The sequence below is a fragment of the Sinohyriopsis cumingii genome, unplaced genomic scaffold, assembly GCF_028554795.1.
Source record: "Sinohyriopsis cumingii isolate HCF-2022 unplaced genomic scaffold, ASM2855479v2 utg000160l, whole genome shotgun sequence".
Lineage (NCBI taxonomy): Eukaryota > Metazoa > Mollusca > Bivalvia > Unionida > Unionidae > Sinohyriopsis > Sinohyriopsis cumingii.
In genome coordinates this window covers 9,718,302-9,744,477 of record NW_028315873.1, presented here as the reverse complement: position 1 = coordinate 9,744,477, position 26,176 = coordinate 9,718,302, and the positions used below count along the sequence as shown (strand labels likewise).

The 26,176-nt window shown below is 35.3% G+C and overlaps 1 protein-coding gene across 11 annotated transcripts in view; it reads right to left on the bottom strand.

Moving 5' to 3' along the window:
• Positions 1–26,176, bottom strand: part of LOC149774749 (uncharacterized) — a 160,948-nt gene that overhangs the window by 49,608 nt on the left and 85,164 nt on the right. For all 11 annotated transcript variants that reach the window (XR_016416740.1, XM_089944865.1, XM_089944871.1 and 8 more), the window contains 6 exons: positions 23,245–23,505; positions 21,148–21,266; positions 18,505–18,671; positions 11,958–12,085; positions 2,828–3,403; positions 111–141 (listed from right to left, as the gene is read on the bottom strand). Coding sequence is in view for 10 of the 11 variants with exons in the window: in XM_089944865.1 (XP_089800991.1) it covers positions 111–141; positions 2,828–3,403; positions 11,958–12,085; positions 18,505–18,671; positions 21,148–21,266; positions 23,245–23,505 (1,282 nt within the window). In the remaining variant the exon portion in view is untranslated. The remainder of the gene's footprint in view (positions 1–110; positions 142–2,827; positions 3,404–11,957; positions 12,086–18,504; positions 18,672–21,147; positions 21,267–23,244; positions 23,506–26,176) is intronic.

Sequence of the window (26,176 nt, the reverse complement as noted above, 5' to 3'; positions counted from 1 at the left end):
ACAAGAAGACCTGCCTAAAGAATACTGCCTTATCCATTCCTGGGACACTAAAATACAGAGTAAGACTTCTGCTAAGGAGACTGAAACATCTTACACTTTCTTTTGCTTACCTGTATTTCCTCCTTTTCCTCCTGGATTCCCCTGCAGCACAGAAAGTGTATCATGAGAAAAAATTAACTAATAAAAAGATTAGATGCATCTTTCATATTTGTTGCCAATGGACTATATGTTAATTTAGTATGTGATTGCTTAATTTTGTGAATTCTATGCTTAGTATGTGATGATTATTTGTGTAGACTGTATTCCGATTTATCATGTAATGCGTATTTATGTGGACTGTATTCTGATTTATCATGTAATGCATATTTATGTGGACTGTATTATGATTTATTATGTAATGCGTATTTATGTGGACTGTATTCTGATTTATTATGTACTGCTTACTTATGTGGACTGTATTCTGATTATTATATAATTCTTATTTATGTTGACCGTATTCTGATTTATTATGTAATGCTTATTTATATGGAATACAAGACATTGATAGTTATGGGGATGAAACCACTAATTTATTTCCATAGACATCTTTTTCTGGGAAAACAAAACTATTTTCTGAACTACCTGTCCCAGTACAAATTGTTATAACCATATGTTCTGAAACTAAGTAAAAATAAGAGCACAAACCATGAAGATGAATGAAATCCTGAATAGTCCTAAAATGTTATATCAAGTCAAAATGTATTGAGTTTTCCAAATGAGTTCCAGTAGTATTCTAAATAGTGTGCACTACTGTAATGATGTACCAATATATGTACTGATGCATCACAGCGATATAATCCTAAAATGTCTTTAAATGAATTAAATTAATTCTAAAATAACCTTAATTCCAAGTGATCTGAGCACTATGTAATTCCTATAAATGATTGATTTAATGAAATGAATCCCTCAAGCAAACACATCTAAACATTTTCTAAGACTGATACTAATACTAGGCATGCTTAAAGTTTAAGCAGGCAACACAAATGGACAATACACATTCATCCTAGAATGGCAAGAAGCTGTAAACAATGTCACATGCTTTACACTAACCAATCAGGAATTAAGTCACCTTGACATTTCAGGAACTCATGTCCTGAAGTTAGATCACATGATGTTTACTTAATAAGGGTACAAATCAACCCTGAGTCAATGAATGAATCCACATATTATGATCACAATAATAACCACTCATAAAAGTCTCTGAAAATTAAGCAAAAGTTTGTTTATATGAATGAACTTCCAAAAACATGGTAGTGGATGTTTGCAATGCCCCACGTAATGAGAGACATAATAACTGACATATTCATGTGGTTTGGTGCCAATCCCTGTACCAAGGGTACATCACTCTGCCCGACCTTTGGCTAAATGTTTTTAGCCTGGGAGGGCTGGAGGTAGCAGTAGTTCTCCTAAAGTATTGGGTAATGTATTTAAAGAAGTGGCAGTGGTCTTGGAAACAATCATGCGTATTTGGATGCAATTTATTTTACATGGGACGCAGAAAGTCACTTATACAGGAGTCCTCCGTGCGCATACATTTGCCAGATGACAAATTCAAGGGCTTGCCAGTCCTGCTTCAACCATCTGCTGAGGTTGAAAATGTGTTAATCAAATGATCATTTTATCTGTGATTATATTTACAATGAGAGAATTCAGTAACTGGAAGATCCCCAGATGTACGTTGTCAGAGTACTAGAAGTTGCTAGAACTGATATTTCATATAGAACACTATGTGTGATGTTTAGCTTTGAGAATGGAGTAAGACGTTTCCTTTGCCTGACATAATTCACTCTAACTTTAATGGACAAACAAGATTTATATGTCACTGGTGTAAAGAAGTTAGAAAATTAAACTCAAAGGCAACCACTGGTTCTACTCATCTGGAAATTTAGCCACTTCAGGTATGCCCAATACGCTTCTGGGAAGGAAATGCAACTTTTGCTGGAGGGATTCCTGTTTTTTTTCCAAAGTAGGAGTCCTGCACTCCTAGTTTTAAAATCCTAGCGAGACCTCCAAGTCTATGTTTTTATATAATGTGGTTGTGATCATGTGAGCATTTGCACATAGGTGTATGTGTATGGCAGTGATGATTGACAATATTAACTCTACCAACTATTCATTTTTGTATGTGTATTAAATGTTTAAACGAGACAGAAAAAATACTTTAAGATTTGAATTTCCATTCATTTTCTGAGGGTTTAAATAATAATGGCTTTATTGTCAGTTGGACGACATCACCATTTTGGTCACTGGCACCTCATGGGACCACAGAACACATTTTGAGTATGAAAAAAAAAACCAACATATTTTGGTATGGGATTAAGGCAAGTATGTGTCAAAACAGTTATCCATTCAAGAAGATTAGTGACAACAAGCTTTTGTAAGCTCACTGTATTAACACAAGTCAAATCATAACCAGGTTCATTATCTCACCAGCCAGGATATCACAAGAAGTCTTTAGATAATACTTCATATTAATATTGTTTAAAATATGGCAATATGACGAGTTTAATGTTGCTTTTTCTCCCATTTTTAAAAATCTATTATGATATCCAGTTATGAAGTGATTAATGTCTGTAAAAGTTTGGATTTTACAAGGGTATATGTTTCTCTTTAAGCAGACATAAACTCTCTTTGTGTAATTCATATTCTTATCATCTACAATGTGGTACAGCAAAACACATATATCCTACATGTCTAATATCTATTTCAACATGTATCTCTGTTTCAGTTTTAACATTTTTATACTTTTGCATTGAGGAGATCTCTAAAGGACTTCACTTGTACTCACCATATCCTCAAACCAAAACTTCAACAGTTTGCATGACTCAATCATATTGTCATGGAGTTCACAACATACTTCTGCATTCTCACTGAGCAGGGACACAGGAATCAGACTGTTGATACTTTCTCCATTGTATTCAGGACACTGTATGAAGTACTCAAACTTCAGACTCTGGCCCAGATAACCAATGATCTTGATGAGAGTGTTAGTGACAAACTCTCTGACCCCAATGCACAATTTTGAAGATGGCGTTCTGTCTTTGATGCCCATTCTTGTGACCCTCATAAATATGATGTAGTCCTTAACATGAAGGGTCAGTTTGTGATAATGGTCCAGCTGAAAAACACCACACCCACAGAAGATCAGATTCTCTAGTGTCTCCTCTTTCTTCTTTGTGGCTATTGGCCAGTGTGCAACGCAGGCAGCAAGAAGTCTATGGAAAATGGGAGACGGCAAATATTTTCCCACGAACAGAAAACATAGGACTGAGGAGCTTTCCATCTGAGGGTGTGGTAATGGGCAGATGACCTCTCTCGGAGTTTTCTGACGGAGCATGCATGGAGCAAGAAAGTAATTCTCCTCCTAAAAAGTAAAAGGATTCATTTTAATGTGAAAATTGTCAGGGAGATAAATGTTTCATTTTTAATAATAAAGCCCCATAAGAGGAAACATAAATGAATCCTTTATCTCCATGAGGGCCGCAGCAGAAAACTGAAAAGCAACAACTATATAGCTATGCTAGTTCTGGTGGGTCATTCAAAATCAGCCTGTGGGCCGCATGTGGCCCACGGGTTTGACAGCACTGCTTTAGAAGGTGTGAATAGATTATTAGATCTTTTCAGTGTCTTTATAAGGTGTGTTTAGATTATTAGATCTTTTCAGTGTCTTTATAAGGGGTGTATAGATTATTTGATCTTTTCAGTGTCTTTATAAGGATTGTACATTTATTAGATCTTTTCAGTGTCTTTATATGGTGTGTATATATTATTAGATCATACCAGTGTCTTAGAAGGTGTGTATATATTATTAGATCTTTTCAGTGTCTTTAGAAGGTGTGAATAGATTATTTGATTTTTTCAATGTCTTTATAAGGATTGTACATTTATTAGATCTTTTCTTTTGTCTTTATAAGGTGTGTATAGATTATTTGATCTTTTCAGTGTCTTCAGAAGGTGTGTATAGATTATTAGATCCTTTCAATGTCTTTATAAGGTGTGTACATATTATTAGATCTTTTCAGTATCTTTAGAACAGTGCTGTCCAAACTTTTTGACACCATGGGCCACTGAAAAATGTTTTTTCTTGAAGTTGAGGGCTGCAGCAGAAAACTGAAAAGCAAGAACTATATAGCTACGCAAGTTCTGGTGGGTCATTCAAAATCAGCCTGCGGGCCGCATGTGGCCCACGGGTTGGACAGCACTGCTTTAGAAGGTGTGTATAGATTATTAGATCTTTTCAGTGTCTTAATAAAGTGTGTATAGATTATTAGATCTTTTCAGTGTCTTTAGAAGGTGTGTATAGATTATTAGCTTATTTCAATGTCTTTATAACGTGTGCACATATTATTAGATCTTGCCAGTGTCTTTAGAAGGTGTTTACATGTTATTAGATCTTTTCAGTGTCTTTATAAGGTGTGCACAGATTATTAGATCTTTTCAGTGTCTTTAGAAGGCATCTATAGATTTTCTGATCTTTTCAGTGTCATTATAAGGCTTGTTCATTTATTAGATCTTTGCATGTGTCTTTAAAAGGTGTGTATTGATTATTAATTCTTTTCAGTATCTTTATAAGGTGTGTACATATTATTAGATCATATCAGTATCTTTAGAAGTTGTGTATAGATTATTAGATCTTTTCAGTGTCCTTAGAAGGTGTCTATAGATTATTTGATTCTATCAATGTCTTTAGAAGGTGTGTATAGATTACTGGATATATTCCAAGTATGACTGAAATTAGATCATAACTGTGGGTTCCAGATTTAGTGGTAGCAAGCAGCTGTTGACAACCAGATGACACAATGAATGACAGGTGTAGACCAATATTATGAACTGAAGGTGTACAAATGATATTCATAACAAGCAAATTTTGACAGGCAGATGACACACAATGAGTGAAAGATGTAGAGTCATAATATAAAGTCACACGGGTACAAAGTAAAAATTATAATTTAATTGATTAAATGTAGTTTAAGTAATACACAGTGCATCCTTCTCTGGCCCCTTGCTGGGACTATCTTTGTCTACTATGGTTTCTCTGCCCAGACATGATGTCATTGCAGCTAATATATGTTAACAATCTAGTAACTAAACTTAGATACGTTGTCATGTTGAACCAATCAGATGATTGTGTCAGGGCATCAGTCATACAGCCTGTAGAGATAAATTCCTTCATTAAGACAGCCGTTACAGTAGAGTCGACCCTCTTGTTCGCCATTAATGGCTAAATATGACTTGACACTAATGGAGAATTAGTCTCTGCCCAATATAAGACAAATATTTTCTAGACAAAGCATTCATTTCAGCTGGGGATAAAGGAAATGCTTAATTCGTTTTTTTGGGGGGGTGGGGGAATGTAGCAGCAACATTGATATAATCAGCCAATTCTCAGAACAGACAAATTCCCCCATGTGCAACCGGAACTACCTTCAATAAAGCCTAATGGATTGACAGTTATGTGGTGGTGGCATTGCAAAATATCATGGCTATGTTGGCCGAAAGTATTCACTCCTTGATTGACTCTAGGAATATTGGCACGAGGGAAGCACGGATCCATCGGACATGCTATTCTTTAGACATCCAGAGTTATTGCTGACGGATGACCGTTTTGACAACAAAGCAACACTAGGGGAAGGCAACTGCCACCCCTTCTGTCACAGTTCCAACATAATCTCAGACCCATTTGGCGTTTGAGCTAACTTCAACCAAGTTTGTTAAAAGAATAAATGGATATGCAGTGGAGTCCTTGCCGTTCATGGAGATAGTGCATCTGAATCATCGCTAACAAATTAAAGAAGGTTCACAGATTCCTCTAGCTCTCATCTTCTAGGTTTGGTCAGCATGATATCATTGTCTTTTCTACTTCTTTCTGCCATATTGTACAGTCACCTAGAATAATGGAGGCTGTTTTCACCTTGGTGGTCATAACTATGCATTGATACTGCCCGGATATGAAAAAGTGCAGGGATCTGCAACCCACCTTAAGCAGAAGAAATCACAGAACAGGTTCCGGAACTACCAATATTACAAACAGAGTGTAATTTTGTTTAATTTTACCACAAAGTGCTCTTTCCATGTTCGATGGAGGTTTCAAGTGCAGTTGAATATACTACATCAATTTAACGATAAATCTCCACAGCACGTTCCATGTTTCAAGCACCAATTTGGCACTTTTCATTTTGTATCTTTTCGCAAAACACTATGCTCTGTCTATCAAACCTTCCTATGTCATGGCTATTGGCTATGTGCACAGACTGAACATTATATCTCCCTGATCCAACCAACTCCTTTCTTATTCCAAACTTCTGCAATTGCTTCATAAACTTTTACAGCACACAGATGCCAGACTACCAACTGATAATGTATACAAAACGCCAATTCCTGTCCTGCTATGACTCAATCACAATGCCTTCCATGTGGCTCTATTTAAGTCCATATTTCAACTTGCATTTTGGGCATTCCTGTGGGTAGGGGAAATGACAACCTCCAAACTTAACTTCAGTTCTCTCAGGTTCAGATCAGTGACAATTGTTTAGTTGTCGAGTTTACTACAACACTCCAAGAGTGCCCTTTATTGCCATACGTGTCATGGCCACCCTTAAAAATAATGACAGGACCAGTGCACTATCCATGCACTATGTCAATGTTTACAACTGCTGGGTTGTCATTTGGACCCACGCTTCCTTACCAAGGAAAGGGTTTCACATAACTAAGCAGTGGAACCAATCCTTGCCCACACTGCTCTTGCTATGTGATTGTAATCCTCAATTATTCAAGACTCATAGTTTTAGGATTGGAGCAAAAATGGAGGATACTAAGCTGGCTTTATCGGACAGTCTTGTTCGGATCTTAGATAGGTGGCAGTGAGATGTTTTTAATACATCTGCCTGAGCGATAGAATTTCTAGTTTGTAATTCAGTGCTGACTTCGGTATTTCTACACGTTTTCATAGCACTTTCTACTGCCTGGTTCTGCTTTCCAATTATTCTGCTTTCAGGTTTCATGGGTGCACAGACCGATACAGCCATCCACATCATTGAGGATGTGACCATCTTACAACACATTCTTCCACTGGTGTTCTGTGACATGGAATAAACACGTTTATGGATATCGTGCGGACAGTTCAGAAGTCTCATGGGTGCACAGACCGACAGAGCCGTCCATATCATATGGCACAGAACTTCATACGGGTTCATTGCAGAGCACATCATATGGGTTCATTGAAGACGTGACTATCTTACAACACTTCGGTTTCACACTGGCATTCTGTGATATGGAGTTCAAATGTTTTTGGATCTTGTGTGCCCCTTGAATTCAGAATTCATTCTATTTTGACACAACATGTGCAGGAGTTTGAGTTTTTCTGTGTCCGATAATATTAGGTCAGTGTACAGAACTGGCTTCAAGCATTTTTTGAATTTTGGCACTTTCAGATGTTGTTTGTTCGTACTCTTTACATGAACTCTCAAATGTTTTGATTTATTTTGTCACATGCTGTCACACCCTGCGATGTGATGAGAAAATTCCACCGTATTTGGATATTAGCTGGAACTCTCCTTTGTGATCAACTGTTACTCATGGACAATGGTTGCACCTTAAGTAGAACTATCTTTATTGCTACCATTAAGGCTGTTTTGTTCAGGTTAGGTTATGATTCATATCACTATAATGGATACACCTTCCACATGGGGGCAGCTACCAGTTACCAGTGCTGCAAAGGCTGGAATTCCAGACCATCTGATCCAATCTTGGGTCGATGGTCTTCTAATATATGTTGTAGATATATTCAGGTGCACCCCAATAGTGTTATCTTTGTGTATAGGCAGATGTCACAGCATGTGCGTCATTTGTCAGCTGTGTATAGGCAGATGTCACAGCATGTGCGTCATTTGTCAGCTCACACTTGTGTTGATCAATGCACTATTCTGCTTCAATACTTGCTGATACCATCATTCAGTTTTGGAACACTTCAGAGATGTTGTATAGCTGTACATGCCAATCATTTATTTTCTCATCTTAAGCAACATTGTCTTTTCAGCTGTATCTTCAATGAGTGGACATGTGACTTCCTAACTGGTTATCTAATACATATATCTAATAATGATACATTTAGGCACATAAGGATGATCATGTGTTTCAAAACCTAGTTTATGTGCTTTCCACATTATTGCATTCAAAATCATTATTATCTTTACTTATCCTTACATTTCCTTAAACTGTGGGTCTTCGTTACCGTCACACTGTTTGATAATCACAGGGCTTCATTCACTTTGGGCCATTGCCAAGTTTCATGCATTCACAACTTTGCTTCTGACCCACAATTTGCATCAGTACTTAAATGTACTCAACTATTATGACCATATACTTCATACCCTCTTCCTACGGTGCATGTATCGGCTAATGTTTGTTATCATAACAATTCTCAGGATCAAACTTATTGATTTTTCATTATCAGTGTCCCTATATACTTCGTATCAGCCCTTTGCGGCACCACATACAGGTGTCGGACAATTTTCACAAACCTACAAACACCCCCAAGTCTGTCTTCCTGAGGTATTCTTACAGAAACAATTCAGAGCAATGTGACAGGGTATGCCCCATTATGCCAAAGATTATTAATATTTACAATAATGTTTACACTGAACCTATTTAGTGTGTATTATTTAAACTTCAATATCCATCCTTATGAAAATGTGATTTAGAGAAATTCCCCTGTAAAAACAAATCCTGTAGAAATCATTGTCCCCTATGTGATATTTCATAGTAAAAGTGGCATTGTAAAATCGGCGGGGGGGTTGGGTGGGGTGGGGGTGTGGCGGGGGGCAGTATTCATACCTTGAGTACAGTTTTGTCATAAAAGTAAAATGCATTTTTGAGTTTGAAACTATTAGCAAGAGTAATAAGAAATTCACACTGAATATCTACTCCATATTTCATAACCATCTGCATAGGTACTTATACTGTAGTGTTAAAGTTGCATTAAACACATGTCCCACAAATTAATAATCCTGTTAAACACTCATACAATAGTGTGAATGTCACATTAAACACCTGTCCCATAATGCAATAATCCTGTTAGACACTCATATAGTAGTGTGAATGTCACATTAAACACATGTCCCACAAATTAATAATCCTGTTAAACACTCATACAATAGTGTGAATGTCACATTAAACACATCCCATAAGGTAATAATCCTGTTAAACACTCATACAATAGTGTGAATGTCACATTAAACACATGTCCCACAAATTAATAATCCTGTTAAATACTCATACAATAGTGTGAATGTCACAATAAACACCTGTCCCATAAAGTAATAATCCTGTTAGACACTCATATAGTAGTGTGAATGTCACATTAAACACATGTCCCACAAATTAATAATCCTGTTAAACACTCATACAATAGTGTGAATGTCACATTAAACACATCCCATAAGGTAATAATCCTGTTAAACACTCATACAATAGTGTGAATGTCACATTAAACACATGTCCCACAAATTAATAATCCTGTTAAATACTCATACAATAGTGTGAATGTCACATTAAACACCTGTCCCATAAAGTAATAATCCTGTTAAATACTCATACAATAGTGTGAATGTCACATTAAACACCTGTCCCATAAAGTAATAATCCTGTTAGACACTCATACAGTAGTGTGAATGTCACAATAAACACCTGTCCCATAAAGTAATAATCCTGTTAAATACTCATACAGTAGTGTGAATGTCACAATAAACACCTGTCCCATAAAGTAATAATCCTGTTAAATACTCATACAGTAGTGTGAATGTCACAATAAACACCTGTCCCATAAAGTAATAATCCTGTTAAACACTCATACAATAGTGTGAATGTCACATTAAACACATCCCATAAGGTAATAATCCTGTTAAACACTCATACAATAGTGTGAATGTCACATTAAACACATGTCCCACAAATTAATAATCCTGTTAAATACTCATACAATAGTGTGAATGTCACATTAAACACCTGTCCCATAAAGTAATAATCATGTTAAATACTCATACAATAGTGTGAATGTCACATTAAACACCTGTCCCATAAAGTAATAATCCTGTTAGACACTCATACAGTAGTGTGAATGTCACAATAAACACCTGTCCCATAAAGTAATAATCCTGTTAAATACTCATACAGTAGTGTGAATGTCACAATAAACACCTGTCCCATAAAGTAATAATCCTGTTAGACACTCATACAGTAGTGTGAATGTCACAATAAACACCTGTCCCATAAAGTAATAATCCTGTTAGACACTCATACAGTAGTGTGAATGTCACAATAAACACCTGTCCCATAAAGTAATAATCCTGTTAAATACTCATACAGTAGTGTGAATGTCACAATAAACACCTGTCCCATAAAGTAATAATCCTGTTAAATACTCATACAGTAGTGTGAATGTCACAATAAACACCTGTCCCATAAAGTAATAATCCTGTTAAACACTCATACAATAGTGTGAATGTCACATTAAACACATGTCCCACAAATTAATAATCCTGTTAAATACTCATACAATAGTGTGAATGTCACATTAAACACCTGTCCCATAAAGTAATAATCCTGTTAGACACTCATACAGTAGTGTGAATGTCACAATAAACACCTGTCCCATAAAGTAATAATCCTGTTAAATACTCATACAGTAGTGTGAATGTCACAATAAACACCTGTCCCATAAAGTAATAATCCTGTTAGACACTCATACAGTAGTGTGAATGTCACATGGGTGGATGGAAGTATATATGTATGTTTAAGTATGTAGTATGTAGGTGGGTAGGTGGGTAGGTATGTGTGCCAGGCCTGAAAATTTGGTTTTTAACTCACTAGTCCAGGACCAGTTAGACCCAAGATTGTCAGGTCCACAAAAGCCAAGTACCAGTCTAGCAGCTATGTCTGACAAGTAAATATTTACTACAGTTTCTTAACATAAATGACAGGCAAAAAGAAAACATGATTACAAGCTCAAAATGCAGACAAATACTTTACAGCTCATTCAAAAACATAATTATCAATCTTGACATTTTAGAATTTTAAAATGACATGATCATGTCTTTGTGTGACATATCACATGTGTAGCTATTTTTAGGATTAGGTAATCACTCAAAATTTGAAGTTCATGATCAGCCTTAATCTTCTGTTCTATAACCTTAAATCTGAACAAGTTTATGATATTTGTTACATTTAAATATCAACAGAAGGTATAGTGGGAACAACACTGGAGGGTCCTATCTTCAAGATCAAGTGTAGGATCATGACTAAGTATTTAACATTTGCATCACACTTTCCCATTAGCATCCTAACCCTTAAGCCATTTGAGATAAGGGATGAATCTTTATCTAATTATGCACCATCACTAGATAATGTGTTGCACTACTTATGCACTATCACTAGACAATGTGTCGCACACCACAATATGCTTCCTAGATATGTCACACACTTTTCAATTACGTATAAGCAAACCAGGTTCACATCTAAGACACAAACAGCTTTAAAGTTATGGAGCAGAAACAAAAGAATGACAGATGGAAGGAGGGATACTATGTCCCCAAAGTTTCTTGAACTCAGGGAAGACAATAGTTATTGATGCCAAAAGAAACTTATTTGTCATGTAAGGACCAGAATACAGTTACAGTTCAATTTGGAAATGTGAAAACTGAACTTCAGTATGCCTTTATTAATATTCTGTTCTTTCATACCAAATCTGATTTGACATAATAAAGTACAGACAAGTTTTCCTTTAGTCTCCATCAGTTTTATGATATATGGAGTGAGGGAATGGAACAGCCACTGTCCATAAACATGCTATATGTCTACTCAACAGAATGTGGTTTATGCTAAACCAAATGCAATACTAAAATTTCAGCTTTGTATTAACAGACCTTGAACTCCTTTCCATCTTCATTGTAGGATCTTGTCTTGGCAATTATGTTCAATTGTTCCATGATAAGCAACAGGTGATCCTTATTGTCATGGAAGTCTGGATTTTTCTCCTTCATCCAGATGGCATCTAAAATAACAATCAGGAAATATATAATATTTACAGTCAAACTTCATTAACTCAAACAACAATCACTCAATCACAAGTCATCACATCAAATACTCACTTTGACCTGTGTGAAAGAGCCACAGATTCAAGCTAACATGCTGGACTGAAATCAGAGTCTTTAAATTTCTCTGTGATTTTAAACTTATTTATGAGTGAAAAGTACACTGAGACTTTATCTACCAACCACAATGGCACAAGTGCAAGACTTCAACCCATGTGCTCACATGCTGGACATGTGCTCCATGGATAAAATAAGGAGAGGAAATATTCAACATTGTGTATTATAAACATGAACATGCATGGTTGAAGTGACCTTGTTTCACCTTTTTCCCCCGAACATCTGACCACCACTAAACTGTCCCACATTTTCAGGACATCACTAAATGAAGATGGTCCTGCCAAGGATGGAATGTGATGAGGCTTTCATTTCCAAGAATTTGATATGATGGGTTCACTTTTGTTGTGTCTACTTGGCACTGACCATCTTGAAATCTGATAGAAATTGGGCTCTCTAACCTGATGAGCATGCCTGTAGGCTTGAGACATTTGGTTGTAAGGCTTCAAAGGAAATCCACATTGTTAACCATTGTCTATTTTGTAACAGAATTAGGACACGCCTGATTTTCATTGAGATCTTACTCTGCTGATCTAATCAACAAGAAATTGACACCCTGAGAAAAGTGCCAACTGCATGATTTGCTACCATATTGAAGAGACCAAAGGGTTTTAGGAATTCCCTCGCCACAATATTGGTTAAGAAGCTCTCTCTAATGCTCAGACAATATTTTTGATTCATCTGGGAGGAAAACAGATTAGACTGATATTGGTGAGCAACTCAAATACCAGATGGATGAAATGTTGTGAAGGAACAATTGCTGACTTGTCCACATTGATTATCCACCACAAATGTTGAATGGGACAGATAATGTTGTACAATCGTGAAATGAAAATTCAACTTAAAAAATGTCAAGTTCCTTCAAGAAATGTAAAATACAAAAGACATTACCAAATCATAAAGTTCCTTCATATGTTGAACACTGTAGTAATGATTGCATGTAGGTTGGAGATCGAAAAAACTTATCATAAAGTGCGTCATAGTGAAGGGTTAATTGTAAGAAATGCACCCTTTTAATATGCAAGAGTGGGTTATGACAGATTCTTTTTATAGCAATGACTACTTTGTCCCTGTGGGTATTTCTGTAGGAAGGTGGCTATTTGGAAGGTTGGAAAACAGAGAGCTTGTTATTAACAGTATCATTCCATTATTCGTGCCACTTTCTAAAGCAATAAGCATCCTTTATATAAGGTTTTATGTCAGTGTATGATATTTTAAAATCAGAATGTTGTACAGATAGGGCTATTGTAGCCATGCGGTGTGCTTTTTCATTACCTTTACCACCATAGGTACGCAGCTATGTCTGTTTGATGAAAATGTTGGTCAGTAGTGGGTTTCCCAACTTCTTATTATGTTGTGAATGAAGCAATGATAGTGAATTGGGAAAAATGATAGCATTTAAAATATGTCTGCATTTGATATATTTTGGGGGCAAATTATACTTCCCTGATTTATGCTGATAATAGTGATGCCTCCTCGATATCCTCTAATTATGTCTGCAGCAATCTTTTCCTTCAAGCTGTTGATGAAATTTCTTGAGCAGTTCTTAAATTTGCAGAGAAGTTCCTTATGAGATTTATGACAATTGAAGGAATCTGACTTTTCCCATTCATGACGTGTAATGGAAGGCAGGGAGGTGTTACAGAAAGAAACAACTTCTGGATTTTTGAAAGGTCAAATTTTGTGCTGTTAAGACAAGATATTCTAATGCCAAAGATAGGTAGGACATCTGGTTTATTTTCTTTCATAAAATGTTTTGCATTTGGGTTGGAAAACATATGCAAAGGCTGAGTTTAAATGTCTGGCATACCTTAAAATTAATGTGTCACTGTGATATGATAGGGGTAACTCATTCACTTGAGCTGAAAGGTTTCATATGGGTGAGTCCTAAATGCCCACAGAGCAAGTCATATTACTTGATTGTGAATTGAATCGAGGATCTTGAAGTATCATTTTCTGGGTGAACTGTAAACAATACAACCATAATCCAGCTTGATGTAAAAACGGTTCTATTCAGGTTAAGAACAGTCTTTCTATAAGCACCACAGATAGAGTGTGCTATTACTTTGGCTTAGACAAAAACGTTCAAGCATTTAGCTGTCAGTTCTCAAAGTGTGGAATGATGAGTTTTCTGTCATGTACAATACTGAACAACTACATTTCTAAAACTATTGATAAGGTGTTGCGACTAGTATTAGTTTAGGATCATCCTACCGTCTTCATAGCTGACAGAAATGCACACATATTGTTTTTCATTTTCAGAATTTGAAGCCTTTGACAGTGGCACTATCCTAAGTCTTTTTTATAATCTGTTGAAATTGTCTTCTAATTGTATGCAAGTGATAACATATTAGGAAATCATCAAAATATTGCTAGCAATCCACACCAAGGGCCAAATACTCAGTAGTGTTATCAATTTTTATGTTAAATTGTGTAATAGATAAAATACTAACAGGGGCACATTCATCTCTCGTTTGAATATATTAAAAGGTGTTGGTCCCACCCAAACCATGAATTCCCTATTTGAAAAGATGTTTGATATAAAAGTGGGTGGATGACCTTTCATACACAGTTCATGCAAGTCATTCACTATTCTGTACTAATGGTGATCAAATCATTGGACATTCTAAAGGAGAAATTCGGAAGGGTTCCAGAAGGTGCTTCAGAAAATGGTATTTCTTCAGCACCAGCAGCTGTATTACAGGTCTTTTTTACTGCATCCATAAGTTCCAAAAGTGAAAAGGGTTGATTATATTGGTCTGAATTATTTGATGTGAATTTTAAATGTTTTTTCTCTCTTTGACCTTCCTGACTTTGACACCTGATGAATATGTACATGATGAATTGTTAGAAAAGTTATCTGCAAGTACAGCTGCTATGTCATGATTGCAGTTGAATATTGTATTGTTAAAACTTATATATTAGAAAGATTGAATTTGTTTCCTCTACCATTTTTTTTATGGATTATGTCCCATACTTTATTTTAGAGGAATAAGACATTAAAGCAGAAGATAGTTTTTTCTGATGCTCTTTTACAGTTTTAACTGTGTGGCATATGCCATGAATATTACCTACATAAATTTTCAGGCATCTGATGAGTGTCAAATTTTCTCAGTGCTTCTTGGCACCATGTTTTCTTTAGTCAATAGTGAACCATTACTTTGGCTTCTTTATCGTTAGATACAGACTTAGGAATGGATTCGGTTTCAATATCAGGTAAAAGATGTAAAATGCTGAACAGGATGAACAATTAATAAGCTATATTTGTTCAATCTAGTTATGACATGTTTTTCACACCCGACATGTTTGCCGTCATTAATTTCCACCATGGAATTGGTGCATTGATGGTAGAGCTAATGTTATTTAGATAGACTGGGAAGTGATCACAGCTGTGAAGGTCAACAATGACCTTCAAATTATAATCAAAATGAAGAGATGGGAAACAAATTCTCATATGCTTATACTGAAATCCCCAAGTAGAACAAAATGGCATAGGCAGCTATTGAATGAGGTGGTCAAATTCACTTGGTTGTAATTTGGTACCTGGTGGTATATAGGTGGAATAAAATTTTATCACTCTATGACGAGTATCACTTAAAATAATGGTTTGTAAATGTATGGGCAAAGGAAGGACATTAAGATAAGCATTGTTGTTCACAACAAAGAAAGCTCCTCCTGAGGCCCTGTCAGCATTTTCTGCAAAGGTGTTTCGAAAAGGGGTAATTTTAAGTCACCTTGAGAGCAGGTTGCGTTTTATTCTGCATCCATGTCCTGAAAGTTGCAAAAAATATTATGCAGGTTCATAAGGTCATCAGACACCTTGTGCTGCCTGTTAGGGTTCCATTTCTTTTTCTTATTGGGTAATTTGGGCATTGGGGCATCAATGAATGCTGCCTGTGCAGAGATTGTGTTTTTTTTCTCAGGCCCATCATGAGGGATACTTGAAGATTCGGTTTCATCTGGTAGACTTCTCTGAGTGTGTGCACCCTTTGTTACCTTTAGACTTGTCTCTGCAACAGTTGAGGAAGACGTGCCATGATACTGGGAGTTATACATTCTACCATCTTTCTAGCCTCTGGAAAATGGATATTTGAGCATATTTCACCCTTTAAATATTCTCCCATTTCCAGGTGAGTAAGATGGAGTCAGTGTCCAGCAAATTTCTGACAAATTTCATAGGGTTTGGGCAAATGATAGTGACACATTGGTTCTTCAGGCCTTCACTTATTTCCGTGTCATTGACTCAGTCCAGGTTACAATGAAGAATCACATCCTTGGATGAGTTAGGTGAGTTCAGTGAAGTGTGTGCAAAAGATACTACTGGAAGATCATGGAAAGTCTCAATTTCCTGGATATTTTCATATTTTCAGTATGTATTCTTTGCCCACACTCTACAAGCACACCTGATTTCACTTTTTCACTTTCTTCTGTGTGCTGACTAACCCAAGTACAGTCTTTTCGACTACAAATGGAGCTAGTGCAACAAGCACTCTATATGCATATTTTGACTGAATCATAATGAATCAGGAACATGAATCCAAACTACTTGGTTCATTGTCTGTATTTGATAGCGGTTTGGATGATTTTAGTCGATTTTTCTTTTGATATTTATTATGTTTTTGTGCTGCATGCTCACCTACCAGCAAGATGACATTTATCTAGTATCAGAAAAAAACAAGTGATAGGACTTTAGAATTAATGTGATGTGCCACCCTATTTATGACATTGGAGATGTGACTGACCGCATCCCAATCATGATTGTACTTGGTCTTCTCTACCATGTGAGAGGCCAAATCCAGAGAGAGAATATAAACTAAATAATGTACAAATTTTAAAGTAGTTAAAAACCTGTCTGTAAACATTGCACCATTGAGTGGGTTACATACTGATGCAGTGAATCTTTGACAAGGCTAGGCAGTTCCTTACAATAGGTGTTACTGTGCAATTGTGCAACCTGTACCAATAAAGAGAAAAGGTGGCCAGTGCTTCAACAAAATGTCTACCAGCCATAACTCAAAGACTGGTGAAAAGCTCTGAAGGATGTATGTATGTCATCTTCAAACTTATTAACTGGCTGCATTGAATATATTATGCATGGGGGCATTGGTGGACTTGTAACAAATGGGTAGCCTAGATTTGCATAATGCAACTTTGTTGTATTGGCTTGTCGATGTTCTTTTTGACAAAGCTTTATGAATCATATTCAACACCCTTTATTCTGGATCTTTATTGGTGTTACCAGCAACGTGTCTTCTGTATGATGCAGTTTAATATGTGGAGTGGGAGTCATTCCTGCTTCCTTAATAAAACTGATAAAGAGCCAAAGGAAAGGTGTGCACTTTACATGTCTTGTTCACTACTTTTGGATTGACCCTATTTTCTTGCCCATGAGAAAACTTGACCATGTATTCCGTGTATTTAGTGGAGGCAAGTCACAATTCATAATGTCTACTGTCACCATAAAAGTTTCTGAAACACCTGCATTTCTTTGCATTTAAAATCCATTTTGTCCTAGACCATGCCAGAATATTATGAGCAAAACATATCAGGCGTAAATACAAAGTGATGAATGTATGCATCCATGAGAGGTCCTACATAAACGATAGTCGACTAATGGAAAGTGAAAATAGGTATCAATGAGCTTAGCAAGAACAAAAGGGTAATTAAATATATACTGACAATATCTTATAAGTGTATCATAATAATGAGATAATGTGTACGAATAGTCATAGGTATGAACAAGAACAGCTCTACTGTGGTGCATAGCTGGTAATATGATGCTACTGATATAAAGAAATTTCAAATGAAATAGTAACAAATTTATTTGCACAAAATATCTGATTCTATCGCCAAAAATACAAAAAATGAATTCTGCATTATATGTGATGATTGTTTGACTTACTGTGCCCCAAAAAGACTTTTGGAGTTAATACTAATGATACATAATATAAGGAACAGAGCCTAGTGGGGTAAGGGGAAGTAATATGCAAGAGTTACTTCCTTTTGTTTATCTGAGGTAATAGCATCTTTTTTCAAGTTAAATGGGAGGGCTTAATTCTGGTGAAAGCAGAAGTAATTTTTAATGTTAACATGATTGGGTACTATAAATGATGGATAAATGTTAAAATGCTAAGTTTTTGTAAATAGCAAATTTCTACACAGTTAATGTTAAATAAAATACATTCGTCACAATCAGTTTAGAGAAGGTTTAGAGTGAATGTAATATTTTACAAAATAGTTTAAACAAAATAAGAAATTTACAAACCAATTAATTCCTGAGAAAGCTTTCCGTTCCTCTTAAATTCAATCCACTTGTCTGAGACAGCTTTGTTGTTTCTCAGGATGAACATGTCATCAGCAGTGATGAGTGATTTAAGGGCATCAATCAACCACTTTGGGTCCAATATAATCTTGTCCCTCAGTACATCCATGCTGCAGATGGGAGGTAAAGATTATGTAACAAAATAATCTATAAACATCACCTGGTTCTACAATGTATCTACTACTGTTTCTGTTGCTGATTTATATATTTTCATCATAACTAAATCACTAACAACTCATCAATCTGACCTTAGGAGAGAGGGATCTTGATGCTTTGTATCACATAATAATAGAGGTCAACTGCATATTCCAAGTAAATATTTACACTACAGTCCAACATAAGTATGTATATGTGTATCTGTATGTATGCAAATAAATCCCAACTATACAGAGCTAAATTAAAGGCAGGAAACTGATAAAGTCAGAAATACTCAAAATCCTCAGGAAAATTATCCTTTAGAGCAGATAATAAAGAGGTTTTCATGCAAGATGAGCAACAAAGAAATAATTATTTACAATGCAAATAAACAAATTGTTAAGAGTGAGAATTCATAAATTACATTGATAGAATGCATTTTATATAAACAACATTTTGTTCCATGATTTCCTGTAGTAGCATATTTATCAAAATATTTAAGCTGAAAAACAGTAGTCCAATGACACAGCATGCACTGTGGTCAATGTTCACCAATTTTGGTGTGTGTGTGTGATTTGGATTTTTAATGTAGCTTTAACAAGTTTTTAGTCATGTCGTTACATTGTCTGCACTGTGACAGTTTACACTGATGTCTAGCACTGGGGCATCATGCTGCAGACATGTAGCATGATGTCCCACGCAGTCACATTATCCTGACACCAAGCTGACCAGTCCTAACACTAGGATCTTAATGCTGAATACCAAGCGAGGCAGCTGTTAGTACTATTTTTGTAAGTCTCTGGTATGAGTTGGCAAGGGATCGAACCCATGACCTCCTGCATCTGAGGTGGATGCAATAACCACAAGGTCACTGAACGGTCCCTTTCTGATGTAAGTAAGTGTAAGATATGTGTGTCTCATACTCAAGCAACATTAGGTCTAAGTGTGTGCTCAATCTGCAAAATAGGCTGCATTGGGAATATTCCTATTTTCACATGTCAATAACTTGCAAAGTGTTTCAGTAATATATTTCATCACAATTTAGAAGTCTTATTGTATTTAATAGTATCAATCTTCCCGTAATAGATTTCATGCCAATATAGAAAGCGAACTGTTGTATTTAATAGTCTGCAGTGTTCCACTAATACATTTTATGTCAGTGCAGACTTTGCTTTGTATTTATTAGTATACAGTGTTCCACTAATACATTTTATGTCAGTGCAGACTTGGCTTTGTATTTAATAGTATGCAGTGTTCCACTAATACATTTTATGTCAGTGCAGACTTGGCTTTGTATTTAATAGTATGCAGTGTTCCACTAATACATTTTATGTCAATGTAGACGTGGCTTTGTATTTAATAGTATGCAGTGTTCCACTAATACATTTTATGTCAGTGCAGACTTGGCTTTGTATTTAATAGTATGGAGTGTTCCACTAATACATTTTATGTCAGTGCAGACTTGGCTTTGTATTTAATAGTATGCAGTGTTCCACTAATACATTTTATGTCAATGTAGACGTGGCTTTGTATTTAATAGTATGCAGTGTTCCACTAATACATTTTATGTCAGTGCAGACTTGGCTTTGCATTTAATAGTATGCAGTGTTCCACTAATATATGTCATGTCAATGTAGACGTGGTTTTGTATTTAATAGTATGCAGTGTTCCACTAATACATTTCATGTCAATGTTTGCATACTATTTTGTATTTAATAGGATGCAGTGTCCCATAATACTAAATGTGTAAGTGACATTTTGTATTTAATAGTCTGCAGTGTATTAACAGGGAATCCTTATAAAAATGTTTATTGGAGAGCTTCTTTAAAATCTGAACCAACTGGAACAATTTGCTGAAGAATTTAAGAAAAAGTCTAAGATGCTCAGACAACAGAATCAGCCAGAATAAATAGCTACATTTTTGGAAAACTGAATCAAAACATTATTTACAGAAAACCTAGATGCAAATGTAAACTCTGATGTCATGTATGAATGAAATTTATGTAATAGCTTGAAATCACCAAGCATTCATGTCAAAGAAGCTCTATTTATATTTGGTGACAAAAAGACATTGCCAGAATATCAGAGGCAATCAGCATGCTCATGACCTAAAATAGTGAGACCGATTACCTTTCCAAGGAACTGATCTAAAACACATCCCCCAAAAGCAATCTGACTGATTAATTTTTCATGGAATTTTGATAAATGTCAAACATGCACCAAAATTAAGTTCTTCTTAAATGAAAACAAGGAAGAATAAAACAGACCAGTCCTGAATTGTCAGAGAAATGAATAATTACATGCATCCAGCCTTTCACTCATAGTAGAAATTTATGTGTCTTGTCTGCATAAAGCTAAATCACTATCATCTCCATTCTCACACAGTTATCTCCCTTTAATACGAAAATAATACTTTTATTTCTTCAGAGAGGAAAACAATTCCATTCTCACCTGAAATAAAGGACTGTCCCAATATCATGCTGGAACCTAAGAAATAAATCCAGCTCATCTATGGATATTGGAATACCACCTGTCTGGTTCAATTCTGTCAGTAAGCTGAGAGGAATCACCTGCAGACACAAAGAAAGACAATCATGTATAGGATCGTATTCTACATTAATTTGATGCTGTTTTCATTGTAGAAATATATGTTTCTGTCATGATCTTCATATTTGTATGTGAATGATATCGCAAGATCTACACTCATACAACATTATTTTCTTTTTCAATTAACTGAACAGTAACTCAAATGTACAGTATTACCAATATATAAATTTAATGTAACACAATTCAGTTACATGGAAGCTGTACAAATGCATCATCGTATGTGCGTAATTTAAATATAAGTCAGTTACATGTGATTATGATGTAGAATCATTTTCAGATTTCTCACATATTACATGCATGTGGAAAAACAAGCATTTCCGGCTAGAAAAAAAAAAACACCCCACAGTGTCCATGACATGAAATGTGCTTTCGGTGATGCTCAGTAGATACCAACTCAACATGCATTTGTGCCTCTTGATAACTGCAATTTAAGCTTTCAATTTTCATCACATTAAATACTCTCTCTCTCTCTCTGTATGGCTACCATAGATACTGTTGATACATTTCAAAGTCATTGTGTAAATCAGTGAATTATTAAAATTAAGTCACAATGATATAATTGTAAGAAAGACCACAAGCTAGACATGTTGAGGAAAATAACCATTGTATGAAGGAAAACTTTACAAAACACAACGTGCATAAAACCAATTTTAAAACCTGAGCTGAACAAATACTAATCTGGAATAACTTTATTGAAACCCTGCAAAACCTACATTTTGGAAGAAAAGGATTTATGGTCATTTATCATGTCAGATGTTTCAAGATGAGATACGACGCTTTTCCAGACGAAACGTTTTTAGCAATGTTACTATCTGGGAAAATGCAAGAAAAGACTTTTAAAGGAATAACTCCTATGCTTTGAAACATTTTGCAAAGTACAAATAACTTCAATCCAAGCTATGTCATGAACTAAGAGGATGACTAAATAGTGGCTGTCAAGTTCACAGAGGTTGTTATGTTGATAGCCTTTTGAGAATCCAAGTTGGCTTTGGGATGTGGAACACAAAAAAACAAATACAGTATCTACTACTTCGAATCACTTTTTGCATTAGTTTTCAGTTGCATGGGGTTCCTGGAAGAATTCTAGAATACTATTAAAATTTAAGCCTTTTTCTAGTTTTCATGGAATTAAAGAGTTCTGATGTTTCTGAAGGACCACTATGGACCCTGAATAGATGATATACACTATTTTCATCTCCTACTTTAATACCGATATATTTCAAAGTGATAATTTGACAAATGGCAAAGCCACTAGTGAAAGTTTATCCTTTTTGGTAAATTTGCAAACTCACTTCACTTTCATCATACAATGTGACATAAAAAAAGTAGCAGGATTAAGTTGTCTTAATCTGACACAGTAAATTACACTTTTGTCTTTTTGTAAACTATCTGACTCGGTCTGAAATAAATGCAAGTCCTATTCAGCAAATTCTCACAGTGGTTTTATCGTTGATGTCAAAGGAAGTAATGGGGCATAACTTCAGAGACTGGAAGGGTGTCTCATCAAATTTCTTTCTAGAATATTAATTTCCATGCCTGAAATGCATGACATGTTCTATTTAGTTTGTCTAGCTTAATGACTACTAGTCTTCCTGCAAGTAAAACTTTTGTAGGCACACAATCAATTGTTGCATGGCATGATCAGGTATGTTACATTTTCAGATATGAAAATATAAGGATATATTTTTCACATGTGAAAATATATCAATAAAAAACATTAAAATTGTTTTGCCAATAAGTCTCTCTATTTCACACATAAAGTATATAAAAAATGTTGATAAATCTCTTTACGTTAAAAACACATGAAAAGTTGTTTTGAATAAAGAGTGGGCTTCTTTACCCTTGTAAATCTATCACAGATGACTGAATATGAATTATTCCTCTAACACATAACAAAGTATTTTCAAATAATGTTTTAAATCATGTATGTAAAATGTGTACCTTCACTCCAGCTGCTCTCAGCTTAATCAACTGCTGTTCCAGAGGAATCCACCTTGCAGGTATTTTCTCACCCCAGTATGGCTGTTGTGATGCCACCTCTACAATTTTCCTCTTCAAATTCTCCAATTTGCTGTCTACAACAGTGTTGTCAATGGCAAAGTCCTCATCAACCAAGTGAAACCTGGTCGGTTTGTCACCAAGATAAATGCGGATGGTTTTGAAGTATCTCTCACAGATCGCATGTACCTCAGCCTGGTTGCTCTGGAATTATAGGGAGTAAATTGGCACAAAGTGTGAAATGGCAAAGTCACATAGTTTATGAATAAAAGCAATATTTATATAGCTTCCACGTTCATTCATCCGAATTTCTGTATTTTCAATCATTGGCACAATGAACTGATATTAGTTTTAGTAATACAGTTGAAAACATGATCTGTACCATAAATTATATTTTTGTCATAATCTACTTTAAAAGTTCTCTTCAATACAAAACATTATTAAATAACATACTCCCATGATTCTACCCAACATATAATTTATATTAAGCCATCAGTTATTTGTGATAGTAGGAACATTTTATCAAATGATTTTAATTCATATCTTTAAAGTTCTTTTTTTTCTTTTACTTCCTGTATCATCTACCCAATCATTTTATGAACCTCAAGTTAGATTACTGTAAGCTAATTAAAATAGTTTTAAATTTGTATATGGTAAAACTTCCCTGATTGATACATCTGTAAATCCTGAAGACTGGCTATATCTTTTGTATACAGTGAAACGTCCCAAGACAAACTTTCTGTAACCCCTGCAGAGTGGCTGTTTGGTTCCGCTACTTTGATAGTAATCAAATATATGTAACTATGCAAAATTATGATAAGGATGAAATGTTGGAGAATGGAGTGACCTGTCTTTAAATATGAAGATCTAACATCAACCTCTTTGTCTGTTTGTCTGGACTAACTGTTAAATGCAACATGTTTTCCTCTACTTTATGCCTTGCTCTTTACAGTTGCATCACGCAGAAATAAATGTCACTGTCCCTTTCAAAACATGACTACACAAATCTCGCAACCTTCATGCCCATGACATAAGAGATCGCAATATTTACATTATATCAACAATAAACCCTTTCTAATGTTGTTATACATGAATTCAAAAATATTAAATGAATGTTACATACTGTTTGTTGAAACCTAAAAGGACACGATTCTCAACATATTTATTCCAAGAACAATTACCCAAAATTTGTCACTATCAAATCAATCTGGACATAGCCAGACAGCATATGTAAATGCAGTAGTGATGTAAGACATTAAAGACATCAAAATATTGTTTCAAAATGCCACATTCTTGGTAAAGCTGACACTATCCAAGTTGTTCTCTCAATAGATATATTGAAAATTATGCATCCTTTGTTTCTTTTACAGACTTTGACTGTCATGTCCTATTTTTGACTTCATGCAGGTGTGACTTGATGTAACATTGTTTAAGTTTGCTTGGCCCAATGGTTAAGTGGCCACCCCATCTGGCTACTGGGTAGTGGCAGCAAATTCCAATGTTTTGCCAATCAATAGACTCTGACCTCACATCCTAACATAATTATTAAAATATTCAAAATGTGGTGGGAAGGATCAGAATAAACTCAGATTACTTGTTTTCCAGTGGTACAACTGGATTTGGCCATTATCACGCTAACTTAATATGCAAGTGAAGCATGCTGAATTGAATCCTGACCTCTCCATGGTCTACAAAAATACGTTCATCTGGTGCAGCATTAAGTATTTTGCTTGACCATTAAGTTGATATATTTCCACATATTTAGCAATATTAGAATTCATTGTAAAGGTTGAATGTGGCACATTTCCTGTTAACAATTATGTTTAACACTGTGTTCTCTTTCCTAACTAACAGACAATGAGCTTTATGACAATGTATTTTTGATAACTTCAGATATCAAAACAAAACCTGGTTACGAAAGATTGTGTAATTTGCATCTTAGACTCTGTGAGATCACGTCATAGATGTGTTGGCTTCTTATGAGGCTAGTCTGGTCTTTAAGCCTTCTAATTAAGCAAAGCAACAGATATGGAGCTATCCATGGGTAAACCAGTCTACAAGATGAATTTAAATTGCAGATTACCTGGATTTGCTATAAAATATTTACGTCAATGGTCCATATTGCAATCTCCAAATATGCTCATCGGAACTTCATAAATTTAACTCACAATTAGTTGAGTTATGACTAAATTGCATAAATGTTTTTGTCATCAAGCAGTGGTGAAAACCTCTCACGTTTTTCATGACTTTCAGCAATTTTCCCAAAATTCAAGAACTCTTCATGGTTTTTAAAAACTTATAACTTCTCCCAACATTTTCCCAATTTCACCCCAGCATGGTTAGCCTGCAGGGAAGACACAACAGTTAAAATTTTCAAAAATATCTTCAAAGGGGGTGCAACTGTTGCTCTGTCTAAAATTGTAGATAACAATATGACGTTATGGGTCTATCAAATGAATGATAGAATACAATGGTTAGATGTCTTTGACTTGCTAATTCAAGTGCATTCACAATTTTTTCAAATCTTTAGTTTTCATTTTCTTATTTAGGTTTGCTTCAGTTTTCATATACCCTTTAAGGTTTATATGGACAGAATGAAATTGTAGGTTTCTGAGGTCAGGTCTGCTGTATAATTCTAACATATTATATTGTAAGTATAGTGATTTATTTAAAGCATTGGCCGGCAGCATTGTAAACAGTAAACATTTTGTAATGATAAAACATGACCATTGACAACTAATCTAGTATTTTGCCTAGAAAGTGAATCCAGACAATTCTGCCAACCACCCAAATACATATTCATGAGTATATAAGCTGTCATTCTTAATGGCTCTAAATTGGGGACTTTAAATTGGACAACCAAATTTATCATTGG